Source organism: Micropterus salmoides, unplaced genomic scaffold, assembly GCF_014851395.1.
Source record: "Micropterus salmoides isolate LMB-PRFRI ecotype aquatic unplaced genomic scaffold, ASM1485139v1 Ms_hic_scaffold_19, whole genome shotgun sequence".
NCBI classification, from domain to species: Eukaryota; Metazoa; Chordata; class Actinopteri; order Centrarchiformes; family Centrarchidae; genus Micropterus; species Micropterus salmoides.
Window position 1 is genome coordinate 8,137,067 of NW_024041039.1, and position 13,334 is coordinate 8,150,400.

At 36.5% G+C, this 13,334-nt stretch overlaps 1 protein-coding gene across 1 annotated transcript; it reads right to left on the reverse strand.

Moving 5' to 3' along the window:
* Window positions 1-4,096: 4,096 nt before the first annotated feature.
* On the reverse strand, window positions 4,097-13,334 carry LOC119910797 (T cell receptor beta chain MC.7.G5-like). The gene is made up of 8 exons (XM_038729604.1): window positions 13,284-13,334; window positions 12,817-13,174; window positions 10,601-10,715; window positions 9,908-9,974; window positions 5,004-5,351; window positions 4,873-4,902; window positions 4,553-4,659; window positions 4,097-4,399 (listed from the first exon to the last, which is right to left on the reverse strand). The coding sequence occupies exons 1-8, from the start codon at window positions 13,318-13,320 to the stop codon at window positions 4,373-4,375; spliced, it is 1,089 nt and encodes a 362-aa protein (XP_038585532.1). The 5' UTR covers window positions 13,321-13,334; the 3' UTR covers window positions 4,097-4,372.

Below are 13,334 nucleotides of genomic sequence, written 5' to 3' on the forward strand. Positions count from 1 at the left end.
TGGTAAGGATGCCCCCTTGGATCCTCCCTAAGAAAGTGTTTCAGGCACGTCCAGATAGGAGAAGGCCTCAGGCAAGACCCAGGACAAGGTGGAGAGATTATATATCTATATATTATATATCCGGGAAAGGGAGGTTTGGTGTCCCCTGCTGGAGCACCTGCCCTTGTGACTTGACGCGATAAGGTGATGAAGATGGATGGATGGATGTAATTGTGAGGATGATGGTTTCAAGGTGAAACTGGAATGGAAGCTTTGTTGTCTTTGTTTGTAGTTCACTCTTCTACTGAAGACATTTGACATGTGATAGAAGGAAAATCACAGGTGTAAATAATAAAATCTATGATGGCTGAATACTGAGACGTTTGAATCCAACAGAGCCATAACACCTGTGCATGTTTGCTGTGCAAAATTGGCCTTCTGATGTCATAGATGTTCCACTAATTATACACTCACTGGCCACTTTATTAGGTACACCTGTTCAACTGCTTGTTAACACAAATAGCTAATCAGCCAATCACATGGTAGCTGAAGTTCAAACCAAGCATCAAAATGGGAATTAAGTGACTTTGAACATGGCACGTTGTTGGTGCCAGACAGGCTGGTCTGAGTATTTCAGAAACTGTTGATCAACTAGGATTTTTATGCACAACCATCTCTAGGCTTACAGTGAATGGTCCGGTAAGAGAAAATATCCAGTGAGTGCCTTGTTGATGTCAGAGGTCAGAAGAGAATGGGCAGTCTGGTATAAAATGACAGAAAGGCAACAGTAATTCAAATAACCACTTGTTACAACCAAGGTAAGCAGAATACCAAGTCTGAACGCACAACACATCGAACCTTGAAGCAGATGGGCTGCAACAGCAGAAGACCACACCGGGTGCCACTCCTGTCAGCTGAGAACAGGAAACTGAGGCTACAATTCACACAGGCTCACCAAAATTGGACAGATTGGAAAAACGTTGTCTTGTCTGATGAGTCTTGATTTCAGTTGCGACATTCAGATGGTAGAATTTGGCGTAAACCACATGAAAGCATGGATCCTTCCTGCCTTGTATCAACCGTTCAGGCGGATGGTGGTGGGTTAATGGTGTGGGGGATATTTTCTTGGCACACATTGGGCCCCTTAGTACCAATAAAGCATTCTTTAAACATGATAGCCTACCTGAGTATTGTTGCTGACCATGTCCATCACTTAATGACCACAGTGTACCCATCTTCTGATGGGTACTTCCACCAGGATAATGCACCATGTCACGAAGCTCAAATCATCTCAAAGTGGTTTCTTAAACATGACAATGAGTTCACTGTACTCCAGTGGCCTCCACAGTCACCAGATCTCAATCCAGTAGAGCACCTTTGGGATGTGGCAACTGTGTAATGCAATAATTGAGGAATGTTTCCAACAACTTGTTGAAAGTATGCCACGAAGAACTAAGGCCGTTCTGAAGGCAAAAGGGGGTCCAACCCGGTGCTAGCAAGGTGTACCTAATAAAGTGGCCAGTGAGTGTATAAGCGAATACATTTTTTTCAAAGGTTTCAAGCCAAGTATCAAGAAGAGTCTATAAAGTTAAATGTCACATAGAAGCTTTATATTTACATATTTTTGTTTTGTTGCAGGTTTGTAGATATAAATGTGATGATCATCATTTTAAGGTGAAACTGGAGATTTAAACATGCCTGTCTTTGTGGAAACTTCACTCTTCTTGTTTTGTGCAGTTGTTGAAAACCCTGATCTATACCAGAAGTAAAAGGTTAGCATTAAGACTAGTCTGGTGTTTCATCCTGGACTCTGCTGGTTAAGCTCAGTGCTGTGTTGACTACGTACAGAACCACAGTTCTAATCCTGCTCCAAGACAGAATTCCTATATGAACTTCTCAGATTTATAAGAGAGCATTTACTGTGTCTCAGACTGCATATAATGCAGTTTTTGCATCACATAATGTGGTTTGTAACAAATAATGTGTACTGTTTTGCACTGCACGTAGTCCTGTTAGTACAGATTTTTCCATAGTTGGTGTTTTTTAATTAATTAGAAAGTTTGCAGTTTCAATCTAACTTTGAAAAAGTAGCCTACTCACTTGCGTCTCCATCAGTATTGCATGACACAAATACTGCTTTGTATGTGATTATATAATTATGTAGCTCACAGATGTCAGACCATGTTTCTATTGCGGTCTCACCAACATTATTTCCTGTTTATCTGACACCAGCGAACACAAACATGTTTTTTAAGGCAACAAATGGAGAATGTGGAAAGTGTTTTTCGTCATTTTGAATCCCACTGGGGTCTTTACTGGTAAAAAAAAATATTTATGAGCAGTGGTGAAAAGTAACTAAGTGCATTTCCTCAAGTACTGTGCTTAAATACAATTTGAGGTACTTGAGTATTTCCATTTGCCGCTACCTTATTGTCTACTCCCCTACAATTTAGATGAAAATATTGTACTTTTCACTCCAATACATTTATTTGTTGACTTGAGTTATTTTGCAGATTCAGATTAATTCAACAAAATAAAATCAACAAAAAATATTTGATTATTTCATAAACTAGTCCGTGTTTAAAGTATTTCAAATTCACTGCACCTTTACCTGCTGCAAATGATGAACACATTACTGCATCAATAATTATAATCTAATATATAATAATCTATAATATGTGATTCTGTATACGTGATTCTGAAATAGTCTATTCTATATATTGTGTACTTTTACTTCAGGTACTTTAAATATATTTTAATGATAATACTTTTGTACTTAAGTAAAATTATTAATGCAGAACTTTTACTTTTAATATTTCCACACTGTGGTATTGCTTTTACTTAAATTAAGGATCTGAGTTCTTCTTCCTCCAGTATTAATGAGAGACTGTTTGGACAGAAGCATTTAGTAAATGACCAACTACACTTCTGATGTTTGACTACTTCACATATAGTCCGTATAATATCTCAGGGGTTCACTAAAAATTATGAGAAAACTATTAAACACTCGTTTACACACGTTTTTAAAGATTTTCTAAAGTCTGCCGATAATGTTTTAATCTTGGTAATTGCAACAACATTAATCACTCTCATGCTCTGCTTAAATGTTCTGCACCAGATCAACGTAAACAGCTGTTGTATGTAATATAATACGCATATAGGTTCATTTTGTAGCTTCAGTTGACACAGAAATGGAAGTTTTCCCAGCTGTTTGCTCAGAGATGTGCAGTGCAGAGATGCAGGTGCACCCTGCGAGCCGGAGGTTGTGGTAAATTGGAAGGTTGCACCTTTGTCATTTCTCAGCACAGAACGATCTGCAAGCTGCTCTGTGACCACATCCTCTGCTCTGCTGTTGCTCTCCTCCTCTGCAGGGTTTCGAGCCCCAGTTTGTCTTCCTCTCCAACAACAGCTTTGACCTTCTTCTGTACACAGACGAGAATGTTGATTTCCTGTTGTTCTGCGGTAGACTCACTCTCTCACATTTACTTTCCTTGTGACAGTGTTTGAACTAAAGGAATGACTTCTTTATTCATCAAGAGAATGTAAACTGTAAAACACTGCTCTCATTTGGGCAAAGTGGAAAAACTAGATATGAATTAAATGAACTTACTTTAATCTGGTCAAATGATTTCTTTAAAGATGTTGAAAAACAGATTTGGTGATGGAATTTAATTTATTAATCAAATGTCACTGGTGAAACTTGAGTCACTTCTCAGTTTTTCTCATTGGAAAAACTTGTTAATAACCAAATGAGAGCTTGTGAAGTTTTTCTGAGCTAAGATGTTCCAGCGTTAAGAATGTTGGTGAAAAATAGTTTCTTTCTCAGAAACTAGGCAGATAAGTGAGCAGCTAAAAATACCTCACACTATCTGTGGAAAAAGTGATGTTCAGTGTAGGATAAGATATGAGAGCGCTGAGGGGAGGATGGTTTCTGCCCACATGTAATCAGCACTGTTGGCAACAATTTAGAGCAACATTAGATCAACCGACGCACCTCTCTGGTTTAGAAATACACTGAATGTGAATAAAGTTTCTCTGTCTGGAGATGTCATGAGAATCATGAAACTCAGTTAGTCACTAAACAAACTAAACAAATGCAAGCACATGGTAAACAAGATTCTCTGAAACACTTTTATTGAGAAGAAAATTAAGCAAATAAGCGATTCACAACCACAAACACAGAATTAACCATTTATACAAGTATGATGCCAAATTAGCTTTAAGACTGTAACAAAAATATGTACAGAACTATTTTAGCAGAATCTGATTGACTAACAAACACGAATGCAGTGCAACATCTAAAGTCATGAAAATATAATTTCATGTTTTCAACCTTGTATTTACAGAAACCGACACTATTGATCTCCAGGAATCTATTTGTTCAGGTCATCTCTCAGATGTTCTGCTTTCCAGCTGAACCCTGCAACAGACAGAAAAGACACAATGTCATGAGCTCTTTTCATACTTGTTCCTTCACATTCAAATGTACAAGGTCTGTTTTTATGTCAAGTGCAGTAAATCAAACATGATAAGCAGCAGAAACAAGTCACATGATACATTGTGTAGAACAAACCTGAAGCTTCCACACCAAAAACCCAACAAAGACTCCATAGATGCAGCTCTTGATGATGAAAACGACATAGGAGAGTTTGCCAGTCTGTGTGACCTTCAAATATTGCTCTGCAGAAAGTTCAAATATTTATATAAGTGAATTGATTCAACGAAGACATATCCAGAGACATTTTTTATATATACCTACATATATAGGTTACATATACAACATAGGTTACATATATGTTAATGATTACTATCATGTGCATATTTTTTCAAATATGTAGGACACTAAATGTTTCTGTGTGATGATAAATTGAGAACACAAAATAATATATTTACCTCTTGTTATGGTGGTTCCTGTATTTTTAGCTAAGAAATGGATTAGACAAATTAAATTGATTATTTACATGAATTTCCAGCAGCAAAAAGATCATGTTTAGGTAATTTCTGAGTTCCAAATGAACACATACCTTCTTCACCATTAATTGACGCTGTATAATTGATATTATCACTGCCATTGTAGAAGCTGACAGTGCAACTGAATTGGTTGTTGGGTATAAACCAATCTTCAGCAAGGACCCTCAGCCTGCTGGTGATTTTGTAAAACATTCCATCCCGCAGGGCAGCGTTGTCTGTCGCCACACCTTTGGTGACATCCTCCCCGTTACGCTTCCAGGACACACTGACATGGTCTGGGTAGAATCCACTGGCCACACAAACAATGGTCTTCCTCCTTTCTTTGTCTTTTTTGTTTCGACACTCGTTTTTCGAAGGTTTAAGCACTTTTACTGTTGGTGCGGTAATTTTATGGCCATCTTCTGCAAGGACAAAGGACATAAATCACATTAAAAAAGCTGCGTGTAGATCTTCAGGAAACCAATGCGTAATACCTAACAGTGATGTACATGTCATATCTTAATACACAATTTAGACGTGAACATCGAGGTGCAAAAAGACACAGGAGAACTTTTTCACACTGAACATAACACCAAAGTAAAACATGATCATTCAGAGCTCACGCTGAATGCCGTTAAAATATAATTTCTTCAGATAAATTTTTGGTTTTGTTGTAGTGATCTTACCAAGAACTGTTAGTCTGGTTCCATCTCCAAAATAAGCAGGATAACTGCCTGAGCACACCACTGACTCGCATGTAAAAAACTGATCTTCAGTAGCTGAATTCCCTTTTTTTTAAACAGCATTGTAGTTTTTCACCAACCAGAACATATACAATAGAATCATTTGGATACCACTCATAGACTTATTAATCTAATTTAAATTGACATTATCCCTTTATTTTTGATGAGAGGAAGAAAACACAAAACTTCACAATCCGTTTAGCAGCTGAGAAAATGTTGTAAATAAATGGAGTGAGTCTGGTACAGAGACCAAACAGTCTTTTTTCCAGAGAACAGAGAGACTTATCTCAGTTGATAAATCACACATTTAAAGTTTGCAGATTCGACTACAGACCTACACAGCAACACAGTGCTGTTTCAGGAAATTACAAAGACCTTAAACAGCAATTTTTACAAGCCTAAACTCAACAATAATTCTCAGATTGAAGTTTAGAGATGGTCAGAAGACAAACAATAATGTGTAGGATTTTTATAATGTTCTTACCCAACACTGTCAGTCTGGTGCCACTGCCAAAGTAAGCAGGGTCGTAGTTGTTCACACTGATACAAAGGCTACAGAAAAACTGTCAGCCCTGAAAGCTGTTAACTGTCTGAATTGCTAACAGTATTAAACTTAATAAACTTACAACCCTCATCTCTACCCGGTAGTTACCAACAAGTTTGCCATTATATCCTATGGAACATTTATTTTTGTGTTAGTTTTAGTAATCATCTTACCTAAAACAGTGAGTTTAGTTCCAGCTCCAAAATAAGCTTCTGACTGTGAACTCACAGTGTTTCACAGAGCTGATAACAACTTGCTCTGAGAGTAATAATCTGGGCGTAGAGCCAAATGTTTTATTGCTACAGAACAAAGACCAGGCTTGTTTTGTTTAGCACAAACTTCCACCATGACTTCGTTTTGCACTTTTAGAAAGAAAATACTTTGTTTACTAGCATTAAATACAAGGTCTAAAAGTACATTTTTAATACAGATTTTTTACTTTATTGCAAACATAGCTGTATGTCACGCTCTGAGATTTTTTTTGTTGCAGGGTTATTTCTTACCTATAACAGTGAGTTTAGTTCCAGCTCCAAAGAAAGCCTCATTGTAGGAGCACAGAGTCTTTCAACTGTAACAAAACCTCTTCCTACTTTCTCTCTTTATCTGGGGCACTTTAAGTCTACAGTAACGGGTAAACCATTGGTGTTTATCAGTTGTCTGAGCCTTAAAGTCTCAACAACATCTTAACACAATCATACCTGAACAATATTTAATGAACTTTAAAACAGTTTCTTACCTAAAACAGTTAACTTTGTTCCTTTACCAAAGTGAGCCTCTGCACCAGCACCAGAGTCACAGTGCACATGATCAGTGCTCAAAACAACCGAACATGCTGCTTTTACTTTGCTTCTTTAGTTTCTGTTTGTAATTTCCTTTAAAATGAACAACTACAGCCTGTCTTTTTACCACACATATTCAACACAAACCTCTCAGTTACCACCCTGTTAGGCTTCATGTTAACTTACCAAGAACAGTCAGTTTAGTTCCCTGGCCGAAATAGGCTTCGTACTGACACAGCGTTTAAGCTTAAGAACAAAAACCTCACATCTAAACTTAAGCTTGACTTGAGTGCAGAAAGTTTCTTAAATAAACATCCAATTTCATTGCTGTTTCCCATTTGTTTGATGTCTTACCTAAAACGGTTAATTTTGTTCCTCCACCAAAGTAAGCTTCATAACCACCAGAGTCACAGTGCACATGATCAGTGCTCAAAACATCTTAAGATGCTGCTTTTACTTTGCTTCTTCTAGTTTTGTAAAGAATCTAATTTAATTTAAAACCAAAATTTTGGCGTGTTACTTACCAAGAACAGTTAGTTTAGTTCCCTGGCCGAAATACGCTTCAAACTGACACAGCGTTTAAGCTTAAGAGCAAAAAGCATTGAGCTGAACTTAAACTTTGAAGAGTTTGAGTGCATAAGTCTGTTAAACAACTACTCCAGATTCAATGCTTTTTACATTTGTTCTGATTTCTTACCAACTACTTTATCATAGACTTTATATACAAAATATGTTTCTTACCTAAAACTGTTAACTTTGTTCCTCCACCGAAGTAAGCCTCTGAACCACCAGAGTCACAGTGCACTTGATCAGTGCTCAAAACAGCCCAACATGCTGCTTTTACTTTGCTTCTTTACATTTTGGTTGGTTTTAAATTTACTTTATCGTATTAAATGTCAGTTTTCTTCAATCCCAGTAACAACATTCACTACACTGCGTCTGTTTTTTACAGGTTTAATGTAACACAAAACCGTTTCCCTCAACAAGGAGCCTGTTTGTATATGTTTTACTTCTCTTACAGATGAATTCAACAGAAGAAAGTTTGATGTAGTACTTACCAAGAACAGTCAGTTTAGTTCCCTGGCCGAAATAGGCTTCGTAATTGGCACAGAGCTTAAGCTTAACGTCAAAAAGCCCTTAGCTGATCTTAAACTAGAACTACAGCATTGTGGTTCTTAATGCACTACTCCAATTACAAATCTGAATACATTTGTTCTAATTTCTCAACACAGACTTTATCATGGACTGTATATACAATATGTGTTTCTTACCTAAAACAGTTAACTTTGTTCCTCCACCAAAGTAAGCTTCATTAGCACCAGTGTCACGGTGTACTTGATCAGTGCTCAAAATATCTTAAGATGCTGCTTTTACTTTGCTTCTTTACATTTAGTTGCTTTTCAGTTTTTACTGTAATAAATTTCACTATTGTTTAAATCTAAAACATTTGCTGCTCTGCAGTCTAGTTTTAAGCAACACAAAGCTTTTTCCCCTGACAACAGACCTACTTTAACGTCTTTAGCTTTTACTTTTTGTCTTTGTAAGGGGTGAATCAATCGGAAGAAAGTTCAATGCTTTACTTACCAAGAACAGTCAGTTTAGTTCCCTGGCCGAAATAGGCTTCTCTATTGGCACAGCGCTTAAGCTTGACATCAAAAAGCACTTAGCTGAAACTTAAGTATGAAGACCCAGTACATGATGATTCTTAATGCACTGCTCCAATTACAAAGCTTACTACATTTTTTAATTTTAATCACCCTTTACTTACCTAAAACAGTCAGTTTTGTTCCCTGGCCGAAATAGGCTTCAGCATTAGCACAGCGCTTAAGCTTGACATAAAAAAGTACTTGGCTGAAACTTAAGTATGAAGACCCGAGTACATGATGATTCTTAATGCACTGCTCCAATTACAAAGGTTATTACATTTTTCCAATTTTAATCACCTCACTTACCTAAAACAGTCAGTTTTGTTCCTTTTCCAAAGTAAGCTTCGTTTGCATTGTCACAGTGCAGAAATACTGAGCATAAAACTCACAAGACTTTCTCTACCAGAATTATCTTCTGCACGTTTTTACTAATACTTCTGTTTACACTAAGACTCTAAAGCAACGTGATGTTTATCAAAATACAATAATAAACTGAAATATTTACCTAAAACCGTCAGTTTGGTTCCTTGGCCAAAGTAAGCAGGCTGAGTGTTGGTCACAGTGTTCTTACTTAAGCTTAAAACTTCTAGTTTTTTAAAACCATTTTCCTTCACTTTCATACCAACAATTCTGCTATGTTAAGTTTTTTTGCAGTTAAGTGAATTTGCTGAAGCTTCGACTTACCTAAAACAGTGAGTTTTGTTCCTTTTCCAAAGTAAGCTTCGTTTCCACTGTCACAGTGCAGAAATACTGAGCATGAAACTCTTGTGTCTTTCTCTACCAGAATTATCCTTGTATAAGTTTTAAGGTTTTACTAGTACTCTGTTAACACTGACTCTAATGCACAACATGGCATCTTCTAAAATACAGTAATAAACTGAAATATTTACCTAAAACGGTCAGTTTGGTTCCTTGGCCAAAGTAAGCTGGTTCAGTGTAGGTCACAGTGTTCTCACTTCAGCTCAAAACTTCAGGTTTTTTAAAAGCCTTTCCTTCACTTTCACACCAACCTTTTGACTATTTTAAGATTGTTGCAGTGAACTGAAGGTGCAAAAGCTCTGACTTACCTAAAACAGTGAGTTTTGTTCCTTTTCCAAAGTAAGCTTCGTTTACATTGTCACAGTGCAGAAATACTGAGCATGAAACTCTTGTCTTTCTCCACCATAATTATCTTTGGAATGTTTTTACTAATACTTCTGCATATTTTAAGTCTTTAAACCAAAGTGACATTCACCAAAATACAGTAATAAATCAAATTTTTTTTACCTAAAACCGTCAGTTTGGTTCCTTGGCCAAAGTAAGCAGGCTGATTGTAGGTCACAGTGTTCTCACTTCAGCTCAATATTTCAGCTTTTTCCTAACAACAGTTTTTTCCTTCACTTTCACACCAACAATTCATCTATTTTACGTTTGTTGCAGTGAACTGAAGGTGAAAACGCTCCGACTTACCCAAAACAGTGAGTTTTGTTCCCTTTCCAAAGTGAGCTTCAGATCCAGTGTCACATTGAATGTCTCCTCTACCAAAAAGTCACAAAATGTTTCATAATCAGCATGTTGAGACGGTCTAATAATCCAGAGGATGAAGAAGGTTTAAACCTGCAGGATGAGCTTCACAATGTCCAAAGTTATTCTGGTTTAGTTAAAGAAGCATTCAAAAGCTCTACATATGAATTGAAAGTCATTTTTAAAACTTTTTTCCAGCAGATTTTCTGTATATAATTTGACTTTTTGATGCCAAAGTGTCCTGCCATCCTATCGGCCTTCAGATTTTTGATTTTCCTGCTCTTTCAAGTGTCCCAGGTAGCATGTAGCAGTTTACACAATGTGTTTTAATGGGAGGAGGTTTTTGTACGGCGGCTCTATAGGATTGTATCACCGTGGCCCCCTGTCCCCACGATGAAAAAGCGTCACACAAAAACCTGAACACTCTTTCGTTCACCCGTCTCTCCTTCCCCCCACCCAGCCTCTCCATATCTCAGCCTCCATCTCTCTCTGTCTGTGAGAGCAGCTGCACAGGTCGCGCTGACTGACTGGTTTTAGGGCTCCAACCTGACTGCTGCTATTTCTGTGACAGCTAAGAAAAGAAGCAAGAACAGAGGGGAGGAAAAGGAGAAGCTGGTCTTTGTTTGTGTGTTTTGCTCCTGAGAGGAAGTGACATCACTGCTGGTCACACCTCTTTATCCACCCAGTTGTCAGTGAACTGAGGAGACACATTACTGAGTTCATGTTCCCTGGCAGATGTGACTGATGTGCAGGTGATCCTTAAATTGTTAATTTTTTTTGAAGTTAAAAAGTCTTTAAAAAATGGTGTAACAGATCCTTCACTCCTTTCTTTATTTTAAATAATGTCTTAAAAGCAATTTATTCCTTCTCAACAAATTATCACAATGAATTTTATTATCACATCATAACTGGTGTATATTTAAGTTATGATGCAAAAAATGTTCCTTTCATAACTGATAAGAAGAAGAGCATGTGTCATTTTTATATATAAGTTTCACAACATTTTGACAAGTTATGACAGGATCTCTCAGGCTCAACATTATCAGAGGATAAGAACACTGTAGGCATGATGTTTTTTCAAAGATACTTGTAGTAGATTCTTTATTCTAAACCCCCTTAACTCTCTCTTACAGAAATATTTCTTTCTTTCACCGTTTTTTGAAACTTTTCACACAAAAAAAAATCCAGTCAGGGACAAGCTGAGCATATTATCCATGGTGAAGCAATCTTTTTCAAATGTTTTAGGCAAAAGTGGTAGCCCCACAGTGTAGAAGTAGTAAAAAATAGTAAATTTTCCTTAAGCAAAAGTATTAGTATTCCCATCAAATATACATACATTTACTCTGTATGCAGAACAGCCCATTTCAGAATCAGAAATATATGATCTATGATGGATCATAACAACTGCTACATCAATATGTAAACATCACTTTAATGTTGCAGCTGGCAAAGGTGGGGCTAATCTTAACTACTTTACAAACTCAATAAAACATCACAATTTATTTATTGATTATTTTGTAATAATAAAGAGAATCTGCACACGAAATAAAGCTTCCAAATAAATAGAGCGAAGTAAAAAGTACAATATCACCTTCTGAAATGTGGTGGAGTAAAGGAATAAATCCATTATTTTCATTTACTTTATGTAAATGAAAATACTCACCTCAAATTTTTACTTACATGAATGTACTTGGGTACACTCCAGCACTGCAAATGAGTGACATTATTATACATTCAATGTATATTCTATGCTTATTCTCGGATGTTCTATGTTGCTATAAAATAAACAAATTAAATTGATCATACTGAATTAATTTTAAAGAACCATAGGGTAGTACTGATTGTTGGTTACACTCTACATTTCTTAAAATCAGAATCAGAATCAGAAATACTTTTTTTACTATTGATACCTGAGGGGAAATTCTTTGTCACAACTGCACACTTGTCAAAGGAATAAGGAATAGAAATAGTAAAAAAAACAGTAGATAGATAAATAGTATAAATATAAGAATATAAATTAGAGAAATGTTTTAACCAAATGATTTGTAGTACAACCACTGTGCGCCTCCTTAAAATTAAACCTTTTATGTTTTTTTAAATCTATGTAATTATGAGACATAAGAACTTCTATAATGTTATGTCACAGTGGTTCTGCACAGGTCACTTATATGTCATGCAACAATTACTTTTTTAACACAACTAATTATTTAGCTAGCTTTTTTTTTCAATTTAAGTGTAATCCCATATGATCCCTGTAGAGGTCAGTGTATGATAACCTGTTAAATTGACATGCGTTTATCTTGTGAGGATGGACATTATAGAAATAAAATAGCAGAGACTAAAGCACTAAATGACACAGATTAGAGAAACTGTACAGGACAATAATACTGAATGTGACAAGTAATCTTTACCATGTTAACACCTGCTCACTTATCTGAACTGATCAGCTGTGTGGTATTGTAGCAGAAACATCATGACTTGTAGAGAAGCAGTTCTTGTACCTTAAATGAATTAACTGTTAATCTTATTGTTTTATTTAACAACTTTTTAAATATATTTTCATGTATCATTAAGGTAATATGTTGTCATGTCAATAATATCCAGCTCAGAGCACCTCAGAGTTCAACACCATAAGCCTCCTCATTCATTCCTGATCCCTTTCATCTCCTCACTGATTGTTTTTGGGGTTGTTGTTAAGCTGCTGAGGCTTTCTGTCACATTGTGCTATACTAGAAGCACAGTAATACACAGCTGAGTCTGCCACTTCAGCACGGTGTATCTGCAGAGAGGAACTGAGCACTGCAGGCCGGGACATGGTGTACTTGGATGTGTTGAAAGGAGCTTCAGTGTTGGCCGAATCCTTATTAAGAGAATATGTTAATAGCTGCATTTTCCCACTGCTGCTTTGTCTGTACCAGTACATGTAGTAATATTGATCATCATCTTGTCTACACTGCAAAGTTACATCTGGGTCTCCTTCACGACTGAATACAAATGGAAGCTGGAGAACTTTAACACCAGCGGTGGAATCTGTAAGGTAAGAATGAAGACAACAAGTAAATAACAACTTCACAACATCTTTTTTTTTAAAACAACAAAAACATTTGATTTCTTTTCAACTGAATTTAAAAGTTCTTACTGATGAAGATTAGAATTGCAACCAAGAGTGGCCTCATTTCACACTGATCAT

Bases quoted from the DNA above. Each gene is read 5' to 3' on its own strand.
- LOC119910797 (XM_038729604.1), bottom strand. From the start codon at position 13,320: ATGAGGCCACTCTTGGTTGCAATTCTAATCTTCATCA. The intron at 9,975-10,600 runs GTGGGGGGAAGG...ATATTGAGCTGA, and splicing joins CTGAGATATGGAGAGGCTGG to AGTGAGAACACTGTGACCTA. The intron at 4,660-4,872 runs GTAAATATATTA...AACTTTCTGCAG, and splicing joins AGGAACCACCATAACAAGAG to AGCAATATTTGAAGGTCACA.